This window comes from Trichoderma evansii (genome assembly GCF_050947405.1).
Source record: "Trichoderma evansii strain SZMC 28006 chromosome Unknown GGI43scaffold_23, whole genome shotgun sequence".
NCBI classification, from domain to species: domain Eukaryota; kingdom Fungi; phylum Ascomycota; class Sordariomycetes; order Hypocreales; family Hypocreaceae; genus Trichoderma; species Trichoderma evansii.
The window spans coordinates 263,484-280,685 of NW_028145183.1; the positions used below are offsets into that span (position 1 = coordinate 263,484).

The window sequence follows — 17,202 nt, forward strand, 5'->3', positions numbered from 1 at the left end:
AGAGTGTATATCGGCAAAACGATATTCTCTGACTATCCTGTACATGTATACACTATGAAGTTTTGGAAATTGTCTTATACAAAGGGCTTAATTTGCGTGGTAGGACCAATCTCTTTGGAGCCTATGTTGCGTGTGCCAGAGATTATGAGGCTGATGACTTCTTCAACAATGGCGAGGCTGGACCTGCTTTAGTCACAGCGGCAGGAGGATTCTAAGCTGTCATAAGCTATTTCAAGGGCAGTACTAGTGTGAGGCACTAATATATACCAATCAATAGTTTATCTAGTTAACAGCCTTTCCAAACTGTCATAGTTTCAAGTTCAGCCACTTCATTTTCAACCTCCAGAGGCGTGATGGCCTTGTTTGCTGCGTTTCTCAAAAGAGAAGAGTCACCTTTCAACACAATAGTTGTCAAGACCGTAAAATATACCATGGTTGTAAACATCATTTCAATTGACTGTTATAACGTGAAAACTATAACTCACAACTCGGCACACAAAGCTGGGATCTATTCAACACGCCCAAAACAGGCTAGACGAGGTGAGAATATAGCCCGGAGAACAGGACTCAAAAAAAGGTACGATTTAACATGGTGCGGTACGGTTAGCCGACTATAGCCAGAGCGGTCTAACAAACTGCACCAAGGTGGAGTCTGCAGACAGGGAACAAGGTCGGGGGAAAAGTCCAAAAGAGTCTGGGGTGCAGGAGGCAAAAGACGCAGAGTTGGCGATGCTCCAGGAAGCAAAATGCGGAGGGCGACGCTCCCCGGCAGTTGTGCGATATTAAGACGACGCCATCGCCAACTGCATGTCCTGTGGTAGCTAACACACACTTCCAAGTATAACACGCCGCGCGCTGGCGATTGGCTGGCTGCCCCTGGAATGGGCTGCAGTGGCGTGTGTTCGCCGCCGTGGGGTAAAAGAAAGGGAAAACGCTAGTGGTTGTTTTAGCTGGCCATTGCGGGGATGGTCTGAGGGGAGGAAGAGGAGAATGAGTTGACAATGGCCAGATGATCTGGAGCGCGAATGCAGGCACACGCACGTCGAGACACTTGCAGATTCACCTACACAGATACGACAGGTGATACGAAAGCAGCAATATAAATCAAATCCTACTGCTACCTCTGGATATACCAACTGATTCGCCACTGATATGCGATTCGCCGGCGGTCTATTGCTGCCCATTGACGTCGTTGCGCCCGTCGGAAGTTATAGCCGTGGGATCCAATGTGATGGACAGGCAGCTTATTATGCCGTGAAACGCGGGCGAGAGGGTCAGCCGGGCGGCGGTAACATCCCGATGGTTCTGGGGAAGAAGAGCCACGGGATGGAACGGTGGCAACACTAGGTTTGTTTGTATAGCATGGACAGAGAGGAAGAGGCCAGGCTAGGGGGGCAGAAGAGGCAAAGACGAGCAATCACAAGGTGGCAGATGATGATAGTCCCGTCTTGCCTATTGTTGCCTAGCAGTATTACCCCATGCCGAACCCCGTAGAGGAAAAACTCTTATACGGGGCCAGACATCCATCCTCTGCAACTCTGGGTCCCATAATAATGCTTGCCTGCCGATGTTGGTTCTCGTAAATCCGTATTAGCTGTCGTCTTGTTACTGCGTTACTATTACCACTCACTATGAAACAGATGAAAAAAAATCATCTCCGTGATTTGTCTGTCATTGCCTACACCAGTAAATGATAAATGAAACTAAACAAAAAAGACCGCGGCCGATTTCAGCTCCAGCGCGCCCAGCCGGCCCTATTCGCAGCCCATCTTCGAATGACAAGCTCATTCCGGAGCGCCTTTCGGTTGAATACAGTATCTACCTGCCGAGAAAATAGCGGCCATTGGCAGCACCCACCCCTGATCATTTCCCAAGCCCGCGTAAAGAACATGAAGCGCACCACAAGTGTGCCCAAAAGTGCCCCGGACCTTCTCCTGTGTCCCCTCCCACTACTCCTTTTTTCCCAGCACCCACTGCCGAGCCCTGTCCGAGCCCGCTAAACGCTAAGAGGCCTTAGGGCTTCCCTCGGCCCCCCCAGAGCCCTTTGAGCGGCTAATTTTCCCAAGCCCGGCTGTGCCCAAATCTAAGTAATCATAAGGACAAGGAGCCCACCGCAAAAGCCGGTAGCATCGATCGCCTTGCTGTCCATCATCACGGCCAACCGAGACTCCCCGAGCTCCAAAACCTTTTGCTCCTCCTCGTCGTGTTCTCGCCCCCGCGCGTGTTGCCCATCGCCATTCGATAATCTCGCCAGGAAGTGGCTCCCCTCTGCGCGGCCCTGCGCATGTCGCTGCCGCCGAATCCAGTCATGCCGCCGCCTCGGGCTCAGCCGCAGTCGCCGTTCCTCGCTACGGCCCTGGTGTATCCTGGCGCCGGCAGCAGCACGGCCAGCTTCGCCGTCAATGGCAGCGACGTGGCTGGCCTTAGCCCAGGCAGTAGCGCTGGTATGGGATCACGACATGGCCAAGACGCCTCGCTGTCGCTGGCCCCGTTGACATCGCCCATTGGAGTTGGATCTGGAGGCCAGCAGGACCTACACCTCGTCGATGCCGACGGCGACCTCAATACCACCACGGCCGCCCACACCGCCAGCTCCAACATCAGCCTCGGCGGCCCGTCATCGCCCTTGGATGCCACCGACATCTCCAGCCGCCGCCCGGGCAAGCGTCCGGCCGCCCGCGGCACGGCCTTTTATCCCCGGAAGCGCGCCAACACGGCGTGCCAGGTGTGCAGGGCGCGCAAGACAAAGTGCGACAACAAGAAGCCCGCCTGCAGCTACTGCGTCAGCGTCGGCGCCACCTGCATCCAGTCGCCCGTGGACCTGTCCAGCTTCGACCCCGCCAGCCTGAAGATCCTCGATCGCATCGACGAGCTGGAGCGCCTGCTGCGCCAATCTGTGGCCAACCCTGGATCGGGACCTGGATCGTCCGGGGCTGGGGCCGGGGCCGGGATCGCCTCCCCGGGCTCGGTCGGCGCGGCGCCACAGCCGGCTTTCGCTGCTCCCGCCTCCCACGGCAATGGCGCCTACGCCGGCCACCACCAGCAGCGCCTGCCCCCGCTGAGGGCCGGCGGCTTCGACTTACACGGCCACAGCGCCAGCGTCAGCAGCCTCAAGCACGACGACGACGTCAACATCAGCAGCCTGCTGCCCCAGCGTGTGGATCATATCCTGCAGTGGCCAATCTTCCACAATTCCGGGTCCCACCACCACTCGCCAGCCTCTTATCGCGCCCCTCCCGATGCCATCGCAACCCCTCCTTCTGGGTCAGCCTCCTTGGCTGGCCTTATCGATATGGACTCCCACCGGATATACCGTCTGCTGGACAACTTCTTCCTACATATCCACTGCAAGAACCCAATTCTTGACGAAGTGCTGGCCCGTCGTATGGTTCTGAATGCTTTTCTTGATGGTATAGACTGGTCTCCTGCTTCTTGCTTAGCTCTGATTATATGTGCCCTTGGCTGTATTGCTACACCCTTTGGTCCTAGCGGGGAGACCAAGCTGGGCACCCAGACCTATAATGACTCTCAAATCTTCTTCCAAGCAGCCCAAAAGCGCATTGGTATACTCCTAGTGCGTTCTGATATAGTGGGCGCGCAGTGCCTGTTCCTCTCGGGCATCTACCTGATGATGGTCTTCCAGCCCGTCTACGCCTGGCGCTTCTTCTCCCAAGCCCTAGCTGCCTGCCAGCACTTCCCCTTCTTAGCCCGCGCCCAGAACCTCAACGCCTCGCTAGATTCCATGGAGATGGGCCGCCAAGACACGCAGGAACAAGCCGTCTATTGGTCGGCCTGGAAGTCTGAGCGAGAGCTGCGCCAGGAGCTAGACCTTCCTGATTTCGACATCCTCCACTCTGGCAGCACCTTGTATCCGCCCTTCTTCCCCGCGCCGCCGGTAGCCCCGGCCGAGTCCCCGGATGGGCCCGACTCGGAGACGCAGCGGGCACGTGCAGCCTGGCTGTTTTACCTCGCTGAGATCTCGCTTAGACGTCTCACCAGCCGTCTGTCCAGAGAGGTGCTGGACCTTCGACAAAAGTACACGTCTGACGCCGTGCTACTGGATATATTGCTCGACATGATGCCCGAGTACGAGGCTCAGATTGGCGAGTGGTCTGAGAGCCTCCCCGCAGACCTCTCTATCCACACACCTGTGGAGGAAGATGGCATCTGTCGGTCTGTCCTGCGCGGCCGCATGATCAACCTCTTTGAGCAGCTATACTGGCCCTTTGTCATGGCCAGCATTAGCGCCCACATCGCACGCCGTCCCGTCAAGCCGGCCGTAGCGGACTTTGCCAAGCGAGGCCTCGAGACGCACATGCATCAGGTGCGCGTCAACAAGCCGGGCTTTCACCACCGGCACCATGGCAGCATGTTTATGATACGAGCGTGCACAAGGAGCGCGCTGGTGTTGCTGGCGGCTGCCCGGGCCGGGTGCACCATGCCCACCGATTGGGAGGACTCGGTCTACAAGACGGTGGGCATGTTGGCTTACTGGGAGGACGAAGACAGGGACTTGATACACTGGCGGGCGACGATGGAGCGGGAGCTTGCACTGACTCGGCATGAATGAACGCCAAAACGATACCTTTTGTTTCAATTTTCTTTTCTAATGATGGCATTGAAGTTATCTCTATAATTTTCTTGCGGGTAGCGGCAGTTTGAAACCTCTTCTTGACCTTGTTCTTCAGCTACCTCTTTCTTGTATGTACTCTTCTTTGGCTGTTTTAAAGTTAATGCGGTACGACACGAGCACATGCCATGGAGTCGTGGTGCGTCAGATCAAATATCACTATCCCTGCCCTCTGTATGCGGAAGTCGGCAAGCTACTATCTTAGTTTAGTATTTTACTGGAGACTGTACATATCGCGGAGGATCCAAAGGGGATGATCCAAACCCAGGATCTTATTTTTCATCCCTCCATTAGTCCGGGGAGACCAAAATGTTGAATACAATCTAAACCGTTGCGTGACTCTTGATTGTCAATAATTCTATACTCCTTGCTGCAATTAGTGCCTTACCACGGGCGGAGTATTACCAACAATGGTGTTTTTGGGTGGAAAGATATTACTCCGTAGCAACAAGCCATGTTTAAAAAAAGAAACTAAAATTAACGTCAATGAGCTGTGGTTCGCGTCGGGGAGTGTCGCTTCAGTCAGCTTTTGGCGCTAGTTGACTAACGTCTTGGCTTTTGGGCCATGCGTCATGTCATGCTTCTTTTTCTTTTGGAGAATTAACGACATGACATTCCTTCGGGATGAAGCTCTGTCGGATAATCCGTTGCATATATTACCAGATGGAGAGATGCATGTTTGCTAAGACTTACTCTCATGATCACTCGGATTTGGAGAAACCTTGCAGCGTGAGATGTTGTGATGGGATGTTGGGTTGCTAGTTCGTTGGACTGGCGGTCTTGGTCAAGTTGGCCGAATGATGGATATTCGCCAGCCGCCCAATTTCCTCTTCTTCTCTCGTATCATTCTCGCTTCTCTTTCTTTTTCATTGTACTTGTGATTCCTCATATTATTTGTCATGGGACGAGTAACAAATCATGAAATAAAGGGCAATTTGCAATGACATTTCTTCAGCACCTTCTCCCTCCAGGTTCAGTCGCGATTTCACTTTTGCCAATACTGGAGCAAACACCTTTTCCATCAAAATTGCAAATTCTACGACTGATTGACTAATAACTTAATAGGGATTCAAGCACAAGCTGTTAAGCTCTACGTCTCTCCTTTGAAATATCTTGCCATGCAACATGTTTCTCAATATGCCAAACGAGCTACATCATCGTCAGACAAGACTGTGTGTAGTATATAACAAAAACAAAACAACATGTGTTGTTCACACAAATCGCCTTTACTCCCAAAATTTCCACCTATGAGGCCAAAAGCAAAATTCAAGATTCATCCATGCATTGATGCCATTGATCTCGACACGTCCACGCGCCGTTTCCCTTCCCTTCTCCCATATTCCCAAGAAGAAATAAAAAGCATGGCCCGCCATCTCTCTTCTTTCCAATCTCTCCTCATGTGGTTATTTTCTCTATCGTTCATGAAAGCTTGCACATCTAAAAATATTCGCTCCTTCACCTTCGTCCTCGTGCCTCAGAGGCGTCTAGGAACGACGGGTCCTTGATACTGCCGCCTGCATCGTCTAATCCCGCAATCGGCCTGTTGTAGCTAAAGTTCACAAACTGATCCTGCTGCGTCCTTGAAAGCGCAGAATCATCAGGGACCGAGTCTTGAGCGGGCAATGCCGTAAACTCCTCGGAAAAGTTATCCACGTCGGTGGCACTGGCCTAATTCATATCTTGTTAGTTCATCTTTGACCCCAGCATGATGCTCAAACAAAAGGACGAGACTTACCACGCGGGGCTTGAATGTTGGTTCATATTTGCGCTGCAACAGCTTCTTCCAGTCGATACCATGGAAGAAGGGATGCGACTTGATCTCGGTGGAGCCGTTAACTCCCAGTCTCTTGGTCGGGTCTCGATCCAGAAGCTTGGTTAAGAGGTCCCTGGCGGCCGGAGGCACAATATCGTAACCGGGGAAGTTCAAGGGGGCCGTCAAGATTTTGCGATACATTTCGTTGGTGTTTTCGTCATAAAACGGCGGTAAACCTGTCAACATTTCGTAGAGTAGCACGCCGAGCGTCCACCAGTCCACTGTTTTACCGTAGCCTTCTCCCTTCAACAGCTCGGGCGCCAGATACTCGGGAGTGCCGACAAACGTGTTTGTAGAATCCTCATCTTTCATCTCGAGCTTACACAGACCAAAGTCACAAAGAGCAATGTGTCCCTGGTAATCAAGCAGGATATTTTCAGGCTTCAGATCCCGATAGATGACGTTGAATCCGTGCAGACATTCGAGAGCACAGAGTAGTTCGGCAGTATAGAAACGGGAGCGGTTGATATCGAAGCGTCCTTCCTTGGACAAATGAAAGAACAGCTCTCCGCCATTGACAAACGCTAATACAAAGTAAAGCTTTTCAGGAGACTGAAAACTAAACTTTAATGGGACGATGAACGGATTGTTGATCTGAGCAAGGACAGAGCGTTCAGCGAGCGTGTGCGTTACTTCGGAACGCGAGATGATCTTGGCCTTGCGAATAGTCTTGATGGCATAGATACGGCCGGTATCCTTCTTCCGAACCTGCATCACCTTTCCAAAACTCCCCTTGCCAACAAGCGTGAGAAGGTCAAAGTCGTCAATGGTGAGCTTGCCGACGCGATTCTCAACAAATTCAACACCAATCTGGAGCTTGCCTGTTCCATTCTGTAGCTCAAACCAGGCCTGCCCGCTGTGGCCTTGGGTTTGCGGTCGATCTCCCTTTTTGCCCGTCGACGCCACTTCAGACGCCGTCTCGAATCGTGGATTTACGCGAACGGAGCCTAGGAAGATATCCTTGGTTCTACCAGTGCCTGCAGTAGCGGTGGGGTTTCTCATAAAAAGAGAGACTGTTAACTCGCCGACGCGTGACACGTCAAACTTGTACTGAGTATTGGAGCCAGCCCAAACAGGGTTCTCAGGGTTTCCGTCAACAGAGTTGATAAAGACTTGGTTTTTATCAAAGTCCACCAGCGCATATGGCATATATTTGCCCGATACGCGACCGTGACTGGTCGGGATGCCCTTGAATCCTGACCCGGTTGACTGCGGTCTGGTAGACGCACTCTGACGGACAGAACTCAGCGCATCTCCAGCAGAGTGGGCGCCAGTTGGGTGGCCTGCCGCTATGACATCTTGATATTGTTCGGGTAGAGAGAGGCCGCGGGCTTCGTAGAGGGTAAGGACGAGGATGCCAGGTTTCGTTGGCTTGACGATAGGTACCTGTGTAAGGGATTCTATGGAGGCTGGAGGACGGAGAAGAAGGATAACCAGTTAGAAGAGAGATGTCAAGAACATGGGGTGAAATGCGCTTTATTGAACATACTGGCGCCGTTCGCATCGAAGATGCTGTTGACGTCAGACGACGGGGTTGAGGTGCCGCTTTTGTCTTTGGTCTTATCTTTGCCGGATGGCGATGAAGATTTCGAGAAGCCCAGATGGGTTTCTTTGAGCTCTAGAGAATGAGGGAGAGAGTCCAATTATCAGTAAGAGTATAGGATAAAGACATGTACATGGAAGCACGTGGATTGATGGGTCAGCCGTTGCTGGCCGAGGTTGATGCCATTCCCAGGCCCAGTCTCATCGAACCAGGCCTGATCAGAACAATCCTTGCGCAAGGCAAGCGGAGATGATTGGGCAAGATGGACAAGAAGAAAAACTGCTAGAGGGGCAAGGGCAAAGATGCAAGCAAGCATCGAGGCCATGCCTAACCATAGCAAACTCACTTTTGGTCAGGTTCCACGACATGGTTTGCACCAGCGCAGCGAGGCTGGAGATTCCAGCAACAGACACGACGGCGACGGTAGTAGTAATATAGCGATAAAGATGATGTAACGATTGAGCCTGAGAGGCTTCTTGGAATCAGGAATTGATGCGCTTGTCCCGATATTTGGAATGGCTGGATTCGGGGTTCGGGGCGAGATTTTGGTATTTGGAATCGCGAAGTATGACTTCAAGGCTGGGCTTGGTTGCTGGTGGATTGTGTGGCTGTTGAGGGGAGAGCACGAGGCGCAGAGGGGCTGGGCTGAGACGGACGTCAGTGTCAAAAAACGTCAAAAACCACCACTGAGCGCTGCGGGTCGCGGGAGGCGCTGAGTGGCAGGTGCTAAACCGCTAAGATACAGCGGTCAAAGGTTACGTACATACTGTGGCTGTGGTACAAAGCGCTATGCTGGTGAGCATGTGAGCATGTGAACAGGTGAGGGAATAAAGCAGAATAAGCAGAGATTGCAAGATAATTTCACTCAAGTGATGTCTATTTAATTCTTGAAGGCGCTCTCCAGATTGTTTTCCAAGTTGACTGCCCTCCCTACCTAGAAATTGTTACTAGTATTCGTAATCGTAATCTTATGCTCTCGCTCATAAAGGTGCTAATCCTGTAAGAGTACTGCAGGCCTCCGACGAACTGAGTAGGATCGCATGGGTAGCCCGATTGAGAGCAAATCCCCCGGTTTAGAATTGACAAGATTTTCCATTCTCATCGGGCTCTAGTAAGAATACAATAAATCAGGGCAGCAGTAGCAACTCCATACCAGAGCAAGTAGTTATGCGTCATATCACCCTCAAACGTACTCTGTATTCCATATTCCATCAGAGTGGCCGATTGCCATACCTTGCACCTACCAGTACCGACTGCGCCAGATCTAAAAAAAAGACTACAGAATCTCAAATACTCCGAACCCATGCTCTACCGCAAGCATCTCTACTAAAATCCAAGCCCAAAACATGGGGTGCATATCGTCCGTATTACCCTTGGCGCGATATGGAATCTGCCCTGAAAAGAGAAGCACAACACGCAAAACCCCGCACTAAGAAGAAAGGGAACACCCCTAGCCGGCTACCTCTGCAAGCTCTGTACTAACAAATTTTGGGCTGTGCTTCCAGAGTCCCAAACATTTGTCACGGCTTCTGTTCTTTTTTCCTACTTTAGTCTAGTACAACAGCTAGCTCCAGGGACCCAGATTGCGTCATGTCACGATAACACATCAAACTGGAGCCCAAACCTTTGGAATATTTTTTTGGGCCCCTCATTGGTAATTTTTTGTGTCTAGACCCTGGTTTTTTTCTGAGTCGATGACCATTGACTCTGCGACGGATGAAAATATATAACAATTGCTTGACTGTCCTTTTATTCATTCTCATCATCATCATCATCAAATAACATCAACTACTTAACTATAACTATTATAACCAATCTCAACCCCTCACTTACAACTACCTCCTTATATCATCACCACAACCATCTAATCCGCCCACCATGATCTTCAACAACCTCTTCTCACGCCTCTCCCGCCCCTTCACAGCTGCTACCCGCCTCTCCATCGCTCCCGAATCATCAGCAGCCACAACCTCCATCCCCGAAGGCGCCCAGCGCTGCACCGTCGCCGCCGGCTGCTACTGGGGAACCGAGCATCTCTACCGCAAGCACTTCTCCGGCAAGGGCCTCATCGATGCCAAGGTCGGCTTCATCGGCGGCGACCTGACCAACCCTACATACCGCGCAGTATGCGGCGGCAAGACTGGCCGTAAGTTTCTTTTGCTTCCCTCATTACGATATGCTCCCATAACTAACCACCAAAGCAGACGCTGAGGCCGCAGAGCTCATCTTCGACCCTACCCAAGTCTCCTACCGTCAGCTCATCGAGTTCTTCTATCGCATGCACGACCCCACAACCCTCAACCAGCAGGGCCCAGACACCGGCCCACAGTACCGCTCCGCCATCTACTTCCACAACGAGGAGCAGGAGCGTATCGCCCGTGAAATCACTGAAAAGGCCAACGACCAGTGGTGGCAGGGCAAGATTGTCACCGAGATCGCGCCCGCCGGCCAGTGGTGGACCGCAGAGGAGTACCACCAGCTCTACCTGGAGAGGAACCCCGATGGGTATGAGTGCCCCAGTCACTTCCTGAGACCACTCAAGGATCTGGAGTGATGCAAACGGGGAGAGAAAGGGAGATAGAGAGAGAAGAAATTTTATGAAAGATGGAAGACGGGGAGGAAATTCCATCTGTGAAACGATAATTCAACATTCACTGTATACCCATTGTATTTATACATATTTCACAGCGCAGTCATTGCAAGTTCAACCAGAAAGGGTCACTTATAGTTTTTATTTTAAACAAATTTAACAATTTTTTTTCTTTCTCATTTTTTTTGATAATTTTTGTCTTTTTTTTTTTTAATCTTTCACTTATTGATACAACGGGAACGCCATGCTTCCCAATATGAAGTAAAATATTCAGTAATTCATCCATTGAGCGGAGTTTATAATCTCTCGCAAAAAAAAATCCCTTTGCTTAAAAATGTTCCAACCACACCCCTCCACCGTTCTTCTCATTATCTCCTTTCTATCTCTCTCACAACTTTATACCCATATTGGCTTATTTCCTCCTGTTCTGGTTCAGCATGAGAATCTGTACCATGCGGATGAAGATGTTCAAAAAGTCCAACTCTAGGGAAATGCTCTCGTTCACGGGATCCCGCTTGATAACACCGGCCTGAGCCAGGCGGGCGTGGTGAAGCACCTTCTGCACATCATACAGGGTGAAGCCGCCAAAGACGGCAAGACCACCGTACAGCCAGATGTTCTGGGTGAAAGCCAGAGTTCGGACAGCAGTGGCGGGGATGACGAGAGGAGCCAGACCAGAGGCAGCGATGATGGCAGCACCAGCCAGAAGAGGTCCACCAATGTAAAGGTATTTCTCCTGCTTAGCGGTAGCGCCGACGACAGACAGGGCGCCCATCATGGCAACAGTGTAGAGACCAGCGCGGGCGAGGAGAGGCACGGGGACAAATGCCAGCATAGGGGCGACAAAGGCAGCCTGAGTGGCGTTGAAGGCAGTCCAGAGGGCATACTTGGGGATGTAGCTATAGTTCACACATGTCAGCAAATATATCTTTCATATCGCAAATTTTCTGATGCAGCAAACTTACTTGTCAGGGCTAATAGATCGAGTTCCAATCATGGTGGCAAAGCTCAGCGCCAATCCACCCAATCCCACAACCCACGGGTTCGTTACCATCAGGCGGTACACGAATCCCGTCTGCACCATCTGCCTGGCCGTCAAACCAATGATACCAACGCCAAGACCGGTGTGCAGGAAAGTGTTGTTCAGGTATTCCCGCTCAAACAGAGGCATGCCGCCATCCTCTCTCGTCTCGCGGTTGAAAACGGTGTTGATTGCCACCAGCGTACCGCCGAAGATGGCACCTCCGACCAGCAGCTTGCGGAGTCCGGTTCCGCTGGTCACAGACTGCTGTCGGGTCGCAGCCTCCTGGTAATATGATCGCGCAAAGCCATGACGAGTCGTCGCTGATGCAATGCGGGAGGTGAAGAATGCGCTGGTGGGCTTCTTGGGTGCTTGTTGGTGAAAGCTTCGCATGGATGTCCGGAGGGCAGGTAACAGCCGCTGCTGCGCAATGCGCGCAGGGCCCTGCTGAATGCTCAGCGTAAATGACATATTTGGCCACTAGGCGCTTGTATGTCTGTAGGGGAGTTTGTTCTGTTTCGATATGTTGAAGAAAAAAGAATTGATTAGCAACAGCCAATGCGGGGAGAGGTTGCTGCCGGTTTAATATATGAGTAAGAAATCAATGATACTAATCTGGACAGCTTTTTGCCATGGGTAAAACCGGCCATGACGTTGGCCGGATACCTGCCATACCTAAATCCGCCGATCACGTGTCGTGCTCGAAGCCTGTGGAAGGCTCTTTTTTCTTTGGCAGAAGCTCCAGTCTATTATTGAGCGGCCCTCAGAAGCTAAGCTTACTAATGCCGAGCAGCGCTGTTTTGGATGCTCGGACTACGATGTGAGCTACTCTCGCGAAAGCCTCATGTCCGCAAAGTCCGCATATTCCTTTCGTTTCTATTATTTCTCAGTTTTACTTCCATGTCCAAATATCCATACAATATGCTATTACATCGACCAAAACATACATGTCCCTATCACATCGCTGCTTAAAATGAATAAAACTAAAAAAGCTGCAGCACCACCGGAGAATATCGTCAGATCGTTCAGTCCAAGTACCCTCCCGATTTGCTAACCTCTATTACTTCGTACCTTTCCTTGAATAACCACCCAAATCACGTTTTGGCGCCAACCAATTCAAAGCTCCCCATCATGCCCCTTCCCATGAATATGCAGATAGATAGATACATGTTTGTGTTAGAAAGCATACCTCGTACAGAAAAAAGAAAACACCAAAATTAAATAAAAACAAATGTGTAAAATGAAGTGAGACGGTCATGCTGTCGCTAATAGGCAGTCATCTCATCTGAGCCCATCAGTCCCCTTTTCAATCACAAACTTCACAGGTTGCCTTGTCTTCCTGCCTAGTAGCGAAGCACCAGCCCTTGGAAAGAAGCTTGGCGTAGTGAGCATTGCGACACTCATTGTCCTCGGCGTTGGCAAGTCTCCAAGCACGCTGTCGAATGCCGTTGTAGGCCAGCTATTCACCGACGGCGACTCTGATTTTGAAGCTCGGCTGTCGAATCCCCATTTTGAAACACTGCCAGCTCGCAGCCATGGTTCCAAGTTGCGGCATTGGCTGACATCAACCCAGTTCAAGCGCGTGCAGCCCCTGAGGATGTATTCTAGGCCTTTGCCCGTTACACGCACGCATCCTCGAACGCTGAGGCCCTCAAGCTCGTTCAGGTGCAAAGCGACGCTCTCCAAACTATTGTCGCTCACAGCACTACCGCAGAAAGCTAGCCGTAACTCGCGCAGTTTGGGGAGGCCAAGGGCAACGACTTCTGTCGCCGTGTCCGAAAGTGCACAGCAAAATGACAAGTCGAGATGAGTCAGGTGCTTGGCAGCATTGACCAGCGCAACAATGGCATTATCAGACAGATAGGTACAGTCCGCCAAGCAAAGCTGCGTCAACTTTTCAAATTTGAACTGAGCCCACGACTGGAAGCCAGCGTCTGTAATGGATGTACAGCGAGTAAGAGACAGAGACTGCAGGCGACTCGAGGCATGAGCAGCAAGATGGCCCATCGATCGATCCGTAATATGCTTGCAATATGATAGATTCAGCGTGTTCAGCTTAGCGCAACCAATCACAGTCCCCGGGGCTGGTTGGGGGGGAGACTGCTGACCAGTCTTTTCTTTTGCTTTCACACCCTTTCCCCCTTTCGCTCCTTTCACTCCTGAACTTGATATCACGACCTTACTGCTCGCTGGGGGCGGCTCGGGGACAACCCATCCAACAACTCGACCAAGTAGATTGTCTCCAACTTTTCGGCAGTTGCTCCAGTCAACCTCTGTAAGACCCTTGGCATTCTCGCTCATTTCAAGGATCTGGTTCGCTGATACATCCCACAGTGAGCGCATCTTCCACTTTTGTACATTCTTGCCACAAGTCCGCCATAATACGGAGAACCCTTCGTCAGTAATGTGAAAGCAGTTATTCAGATCCATAACAAGTGCACGAGTTCCGATGAAAGGCGCAAGCACATCAACAATGATCTGGTCAGTAACTCTCCTGTTGTAGTAAGAGAGATCGACATATCTGCAGAGCTTTGGAGACAGTGTGACAAGAGATTTCCAGCGTGAACTGACCTGTCGTAGCCTCAAGAGCTCGCCCACGTCGGCATACTGAAAGATGTTAACCAGTATGCTGTCCGAAATGGTTGACTGTTGAAGAGAGACCGGTCGATGGGATAGTGTCTTGGCCCGTTTTGCAGGCATATCGAATTCAAAGTCTGGCATAGTAAAAGCCACGGGAGACGATGGCTCCGGGATAGGAGGTCGAGCTCCATTTAGTCGAGTAGGCGTTGTCGGGGATGACTCGGTCTGAGCAGTTGGCGGCGCAATCGACAGACGCCTTCGGTTCTTTAGGTTCTCCATATCAACACTCAGAAACGGATCAGGATCTTTGGGTTCCATGGTGTCTGAGTCCTCTCTAGCTTTCACGGATATCGGCTTCAGGGGTGCTGCAAACTCGACGTCGGGTAGACTCAGTCGGGCGAGGATTGGAGTTGGAGGGTCTGATTTGCTCGTTCTCTCTTGCCCCGCGTCGGTCATGTCGACATCTTCATCGCGGTAGTTGTATCGATGCCATGCTGTCTGCTCCACCTGTAATTTGATGTCCGGAGAACAGCGAGACCACAGCTCATCCAGCGTCTCACCAGGTATCATTAAACACTCTACTGTAGTAATCGACCTGACTGTTGCGGTCCGCCCACTGGACAAGCCCAAGCTCGCAACTTCTCCAAAATACTGTCCTGTTTTTAGTCTTGGTCTTTTTTGAATCGATCTGGTTAGGCTCTCGGCTTCCTTATTCGTTTTGGGCTGCTGATGAATCACTTCTGCTTCGCCTCGCACCACGAAGAAAATCTCATGACCAGGAGTGCCCTGACATACTATGTCGGTGAAAGGGGGGTACGTCTTTGGCTGAACACTTAATCCTAGAAAGTGAAGAATATCCGGCGGCAGAGAGGTGAAGAGAGGAAGTTCTTTGAGCGTCTTTCGGATATTGACAAAGCCGCTGCCCAGGGCGCTGCCGAGGGCCGGATCTTCGATTATACTAGGGCTTGGAGATTTCCGCTTCTTCGACTTGATCACTGCACCATCCTTGATTGCGCCAGTCTCTCCCGTTGACACTTCGCCTATGGTCTTCGGACGCGGAACGAAATCGCTCTTTGGGGATTTGAGAATCGCGCCACGTTCTGTTCGCTTTTTCTTTAGTACGCTCAGTCTCTCTTGCGCTTCTTGTCGGATGGCCTTCTCCATCTCTGGGAATTTCGGCATGACGGTCTGCAAGTCTTCTTTTTTCAGCACCAGTAAAAGGCACTTGGTTCGGGCGACGATGGTGGCGGTCCTGGGCATATCCATGAGCACACCAATTTCTCCAAAGAAGGCACCCGCTTTGAGCTCTGCGTAAACGGCCTCGCCGTCTCGAGATGTGACTGCGACAACGCCCCGCACCAGCCAGTACATGGCCTTTGCGTCGTCCCCCTCTGTAATGATGTGGTCGTTGTGTCCGTGTACCTGCGGCTTCAAGTGATTGCCAATCGCCACTAAAAACTCTTCCGAGGCGGAGAGAAAGAGGGGAAAGCTTCGAATGCGGTCTACCAGATCCAATGGCATATCTCGGATCGTTGAGGCGGTAAGCGGAGATGGTCGCATCGGGCGAGTAGGGTTATTTTCGACGTTGAATGACCGGATGAGCGAAACTGGGTCGGATCCAGCGCCATTGCCATTGTGATGCCCCGTCCCCCGGTAGTGCGAGGGCGCACTCGGAGAGCGGCTGCGCCTCATTGTGATGCCCGGTCGGGATATCTGGCTGTGGCCGCTTCCTCGTGATGGTAGCTTTTCAAAGGCGCCCTTGGTGTTTTGCGGCTACCCGCACCGCACGTTACCAAGCAGCCTCGAAGCTTTGGTTGCTCAACGCAGGTGTCCCTCGCACTGCTTTCAGCTAATCCGTCCTTGTATATGACCAGAGATTATGAGGTTTCGCTGTTGAGATTGAAAGTGTCGTGGCAAAACTCGGATCATGCTCTTCCGGGCGAGGCTGACCGACGGCTCTTTGCTACTCATGCAGCAGCAGCTTCGCATAGATTCCTTGTAGCAATAATAGTCTGTAGATTCGCGGCGACAATATTTAATATGGAATTATGCGGTGGGCAAGCGATATCGGGCAGGGATGTCGCGGTGACAGGCGGCTCCGCTACTGTCACCGACTCTTTCGCAGAAAGGAGTATCGACTTTGATATCGTGGAAAGTTTTGCTATGGCGAGGTTGACCCAAAGATGAACTAAAAAAACGGCCCTCCGCAACTTTGGCCACCGTATGTTGCTACCTGGCGCCGTCCGAGGGTGGAAGCGGTCGCGTTCCAGCAGCCAACAGTCTATGTCTAAGCCATTATTAGCAACAGCAGCGGCCCGGCGAAGTGGCGGAGGTGTCTCACAAAAGATGCTGAATTAGTAAAAACCGATTGGGTAATGCTATATCGTCAAGATCCGCCGTGGGCCGCAAGCGTAAAGGGGTCTCGTAGGTCGCCTCTGGAGACTCGAAGACCAGTGAGCAGACCAGATAGTGTCAAGGCTTTACGCTCCAGGGAAGATGATGTAGGAGGGTCGATGGATGGCCAGAGGGCCGCTGGTCATGGCGCAAACCAAAGAGACACGCGCACACATGCACACACACATACACGCCATGCAGTCTAGTAGACAATAAGACGGGCGATGGGGATGGATGCCGTAGCTTTTTGACGTATACGTGCGTGGGGTAGCTCGGAGTGGATTCGATGTCGTTTCTAGTTCTAGCACCGTGGCGGGCCTCAGCGAGAGCTTGCAGAGGCCCTGCAGCGGCCCTGCAGCACTGAACAAACATTAAACAGCCGAGACGGCCGGGAATCTCAAGCGGCGGCAGCCCCGAAAATCGCCACGACAATTTGGAGGGGGTTTTGAATTATTGACGTGGGATTGAGAGAGGATTTCTTGGCGAGCCCTGTCCAGAGCACCGCGGGCGAGGTACCAGCCGGGCAAGGTACCGGTACTTAGAGGCTCAACGGTGAACAACAAGGTTTGCAAGCCCAGATGCTGCTAGACTCTTTCAAGCCAACAGGGGGAGCAGGGAAGATGAAAAATTC

At 51.7% G+C, this 17,202-nt stretch overlaps 5 protein-coding genes across 5 annotated transcripts; 2 read left to right on the plus strand and 3 right to left on the minus strand.

The window, feature by feature from the left end:
* Positions 1-1,641: 1,641 nt before the first annotated feature.
* GGI43DRAFT_414492 (Zn(II)2Cys6 transcription factor) lies at positions 1,642-4,983 on the plus strand. The gene has a single exon (XM_083207044.1). It carries the CDS (start codon positions 2,285-2,287, stop codon positions 4,568-4,570), a length of 2,286 nt encoding a protein of 761 aa, XP_083057056.1. The 5' UTR covers positions 1,642-2,284; the 3' UTR covers positions 4,571-4,983.
* A 528-nt stretch (positions 4,984-5,511) lies between these two features.
* GGI43DRAFT_414495 (serine/threonine-protein kinase) lies at positions 5,512-8,631 on the minus strand. The gene is made up of 4 exons (XM_083207045.1): positions 8,333-8,631; positions 7,933-8,061; positions 6,366-7,852; positions 5,512-6,298 (listed from the first exon to the last, which is right to left on the minus strand). The coding sequence occupies exons 1-4, from the start codon at positions 8,352-8,354 to the stop codon at positions 6,086-6,088; spliced, it is 1,851 nt and encodes a 616-aa protein (XP_083057057.1). The 5' UTR covers positions 8,355-8,631; the 3' UTR covers positions 5,512-6,085.
* A 1,035-nt stretch (positions 8,632-9,666) lies between these two features.
* Positions 9,667-10,610, plus strand: GGI43DRAFT_202115 (peptide-methionine-S-sulfoxide reductase). Its single transcript, XM_083200084.1, has 2 exons — positions 9,667-10,132; positions 10,191-10,610. The coding sequence occupies exons 1-2, from the start codon at positions 9,865-9,867 to the stop codon at positions 10,538-10,540; spliced, it is 618 nt and encodes a 205-aa protein (XP_083057058.1). The 5' UTR covers positions 9,667-9,864; the 3' UTR covers positions 10,541-10,610.
* A 191-nt stretch (positions 10,611-10,801) lies between these two features.
* On the minus strand, positions 10,802-12,284 carry GGI43DRAFT_202119 (Bax inhibitor family protein). Its single transcript, XM_083200085.1, has 2 exons — positions 11,542-12,284; positions 10,802-11,475 (listed from the first exon to the last, which is right to left on the minus strand). Exons 1-2 carry the CDS (start codon positions 12,066-12,068, stop codon positions 10,989-10,991), a joined length of 1,014 nt encoding a protein of 337 aa, XP_083057059.1. The 5' UTR covers positions 12,069-12,284; the 3' UTR covers positions 10,802-10,988.
* A 480-nt stretch (positions 12,285-12,764) lies between these two features.
* Positions 12,765-16,493, minus strand: GGI43DRAFT_202187 (uncharacterized protein). Its single transcript, XM_083200086.1, has one exon. The coding sequence runs from the start codon at positions 15,867-15,869 to the stop codon at positions 12,879-12,881; it is 2,991 nt and encodes a 996-aa protein (XP_083057060.1). The 5' UTR covers positions 15,870-16,493; the 3' UTR covers positions 12,765-12,878.
* Between the last annotated feature and the right edge of the window lie 709 nt (positions 16,494-17,202).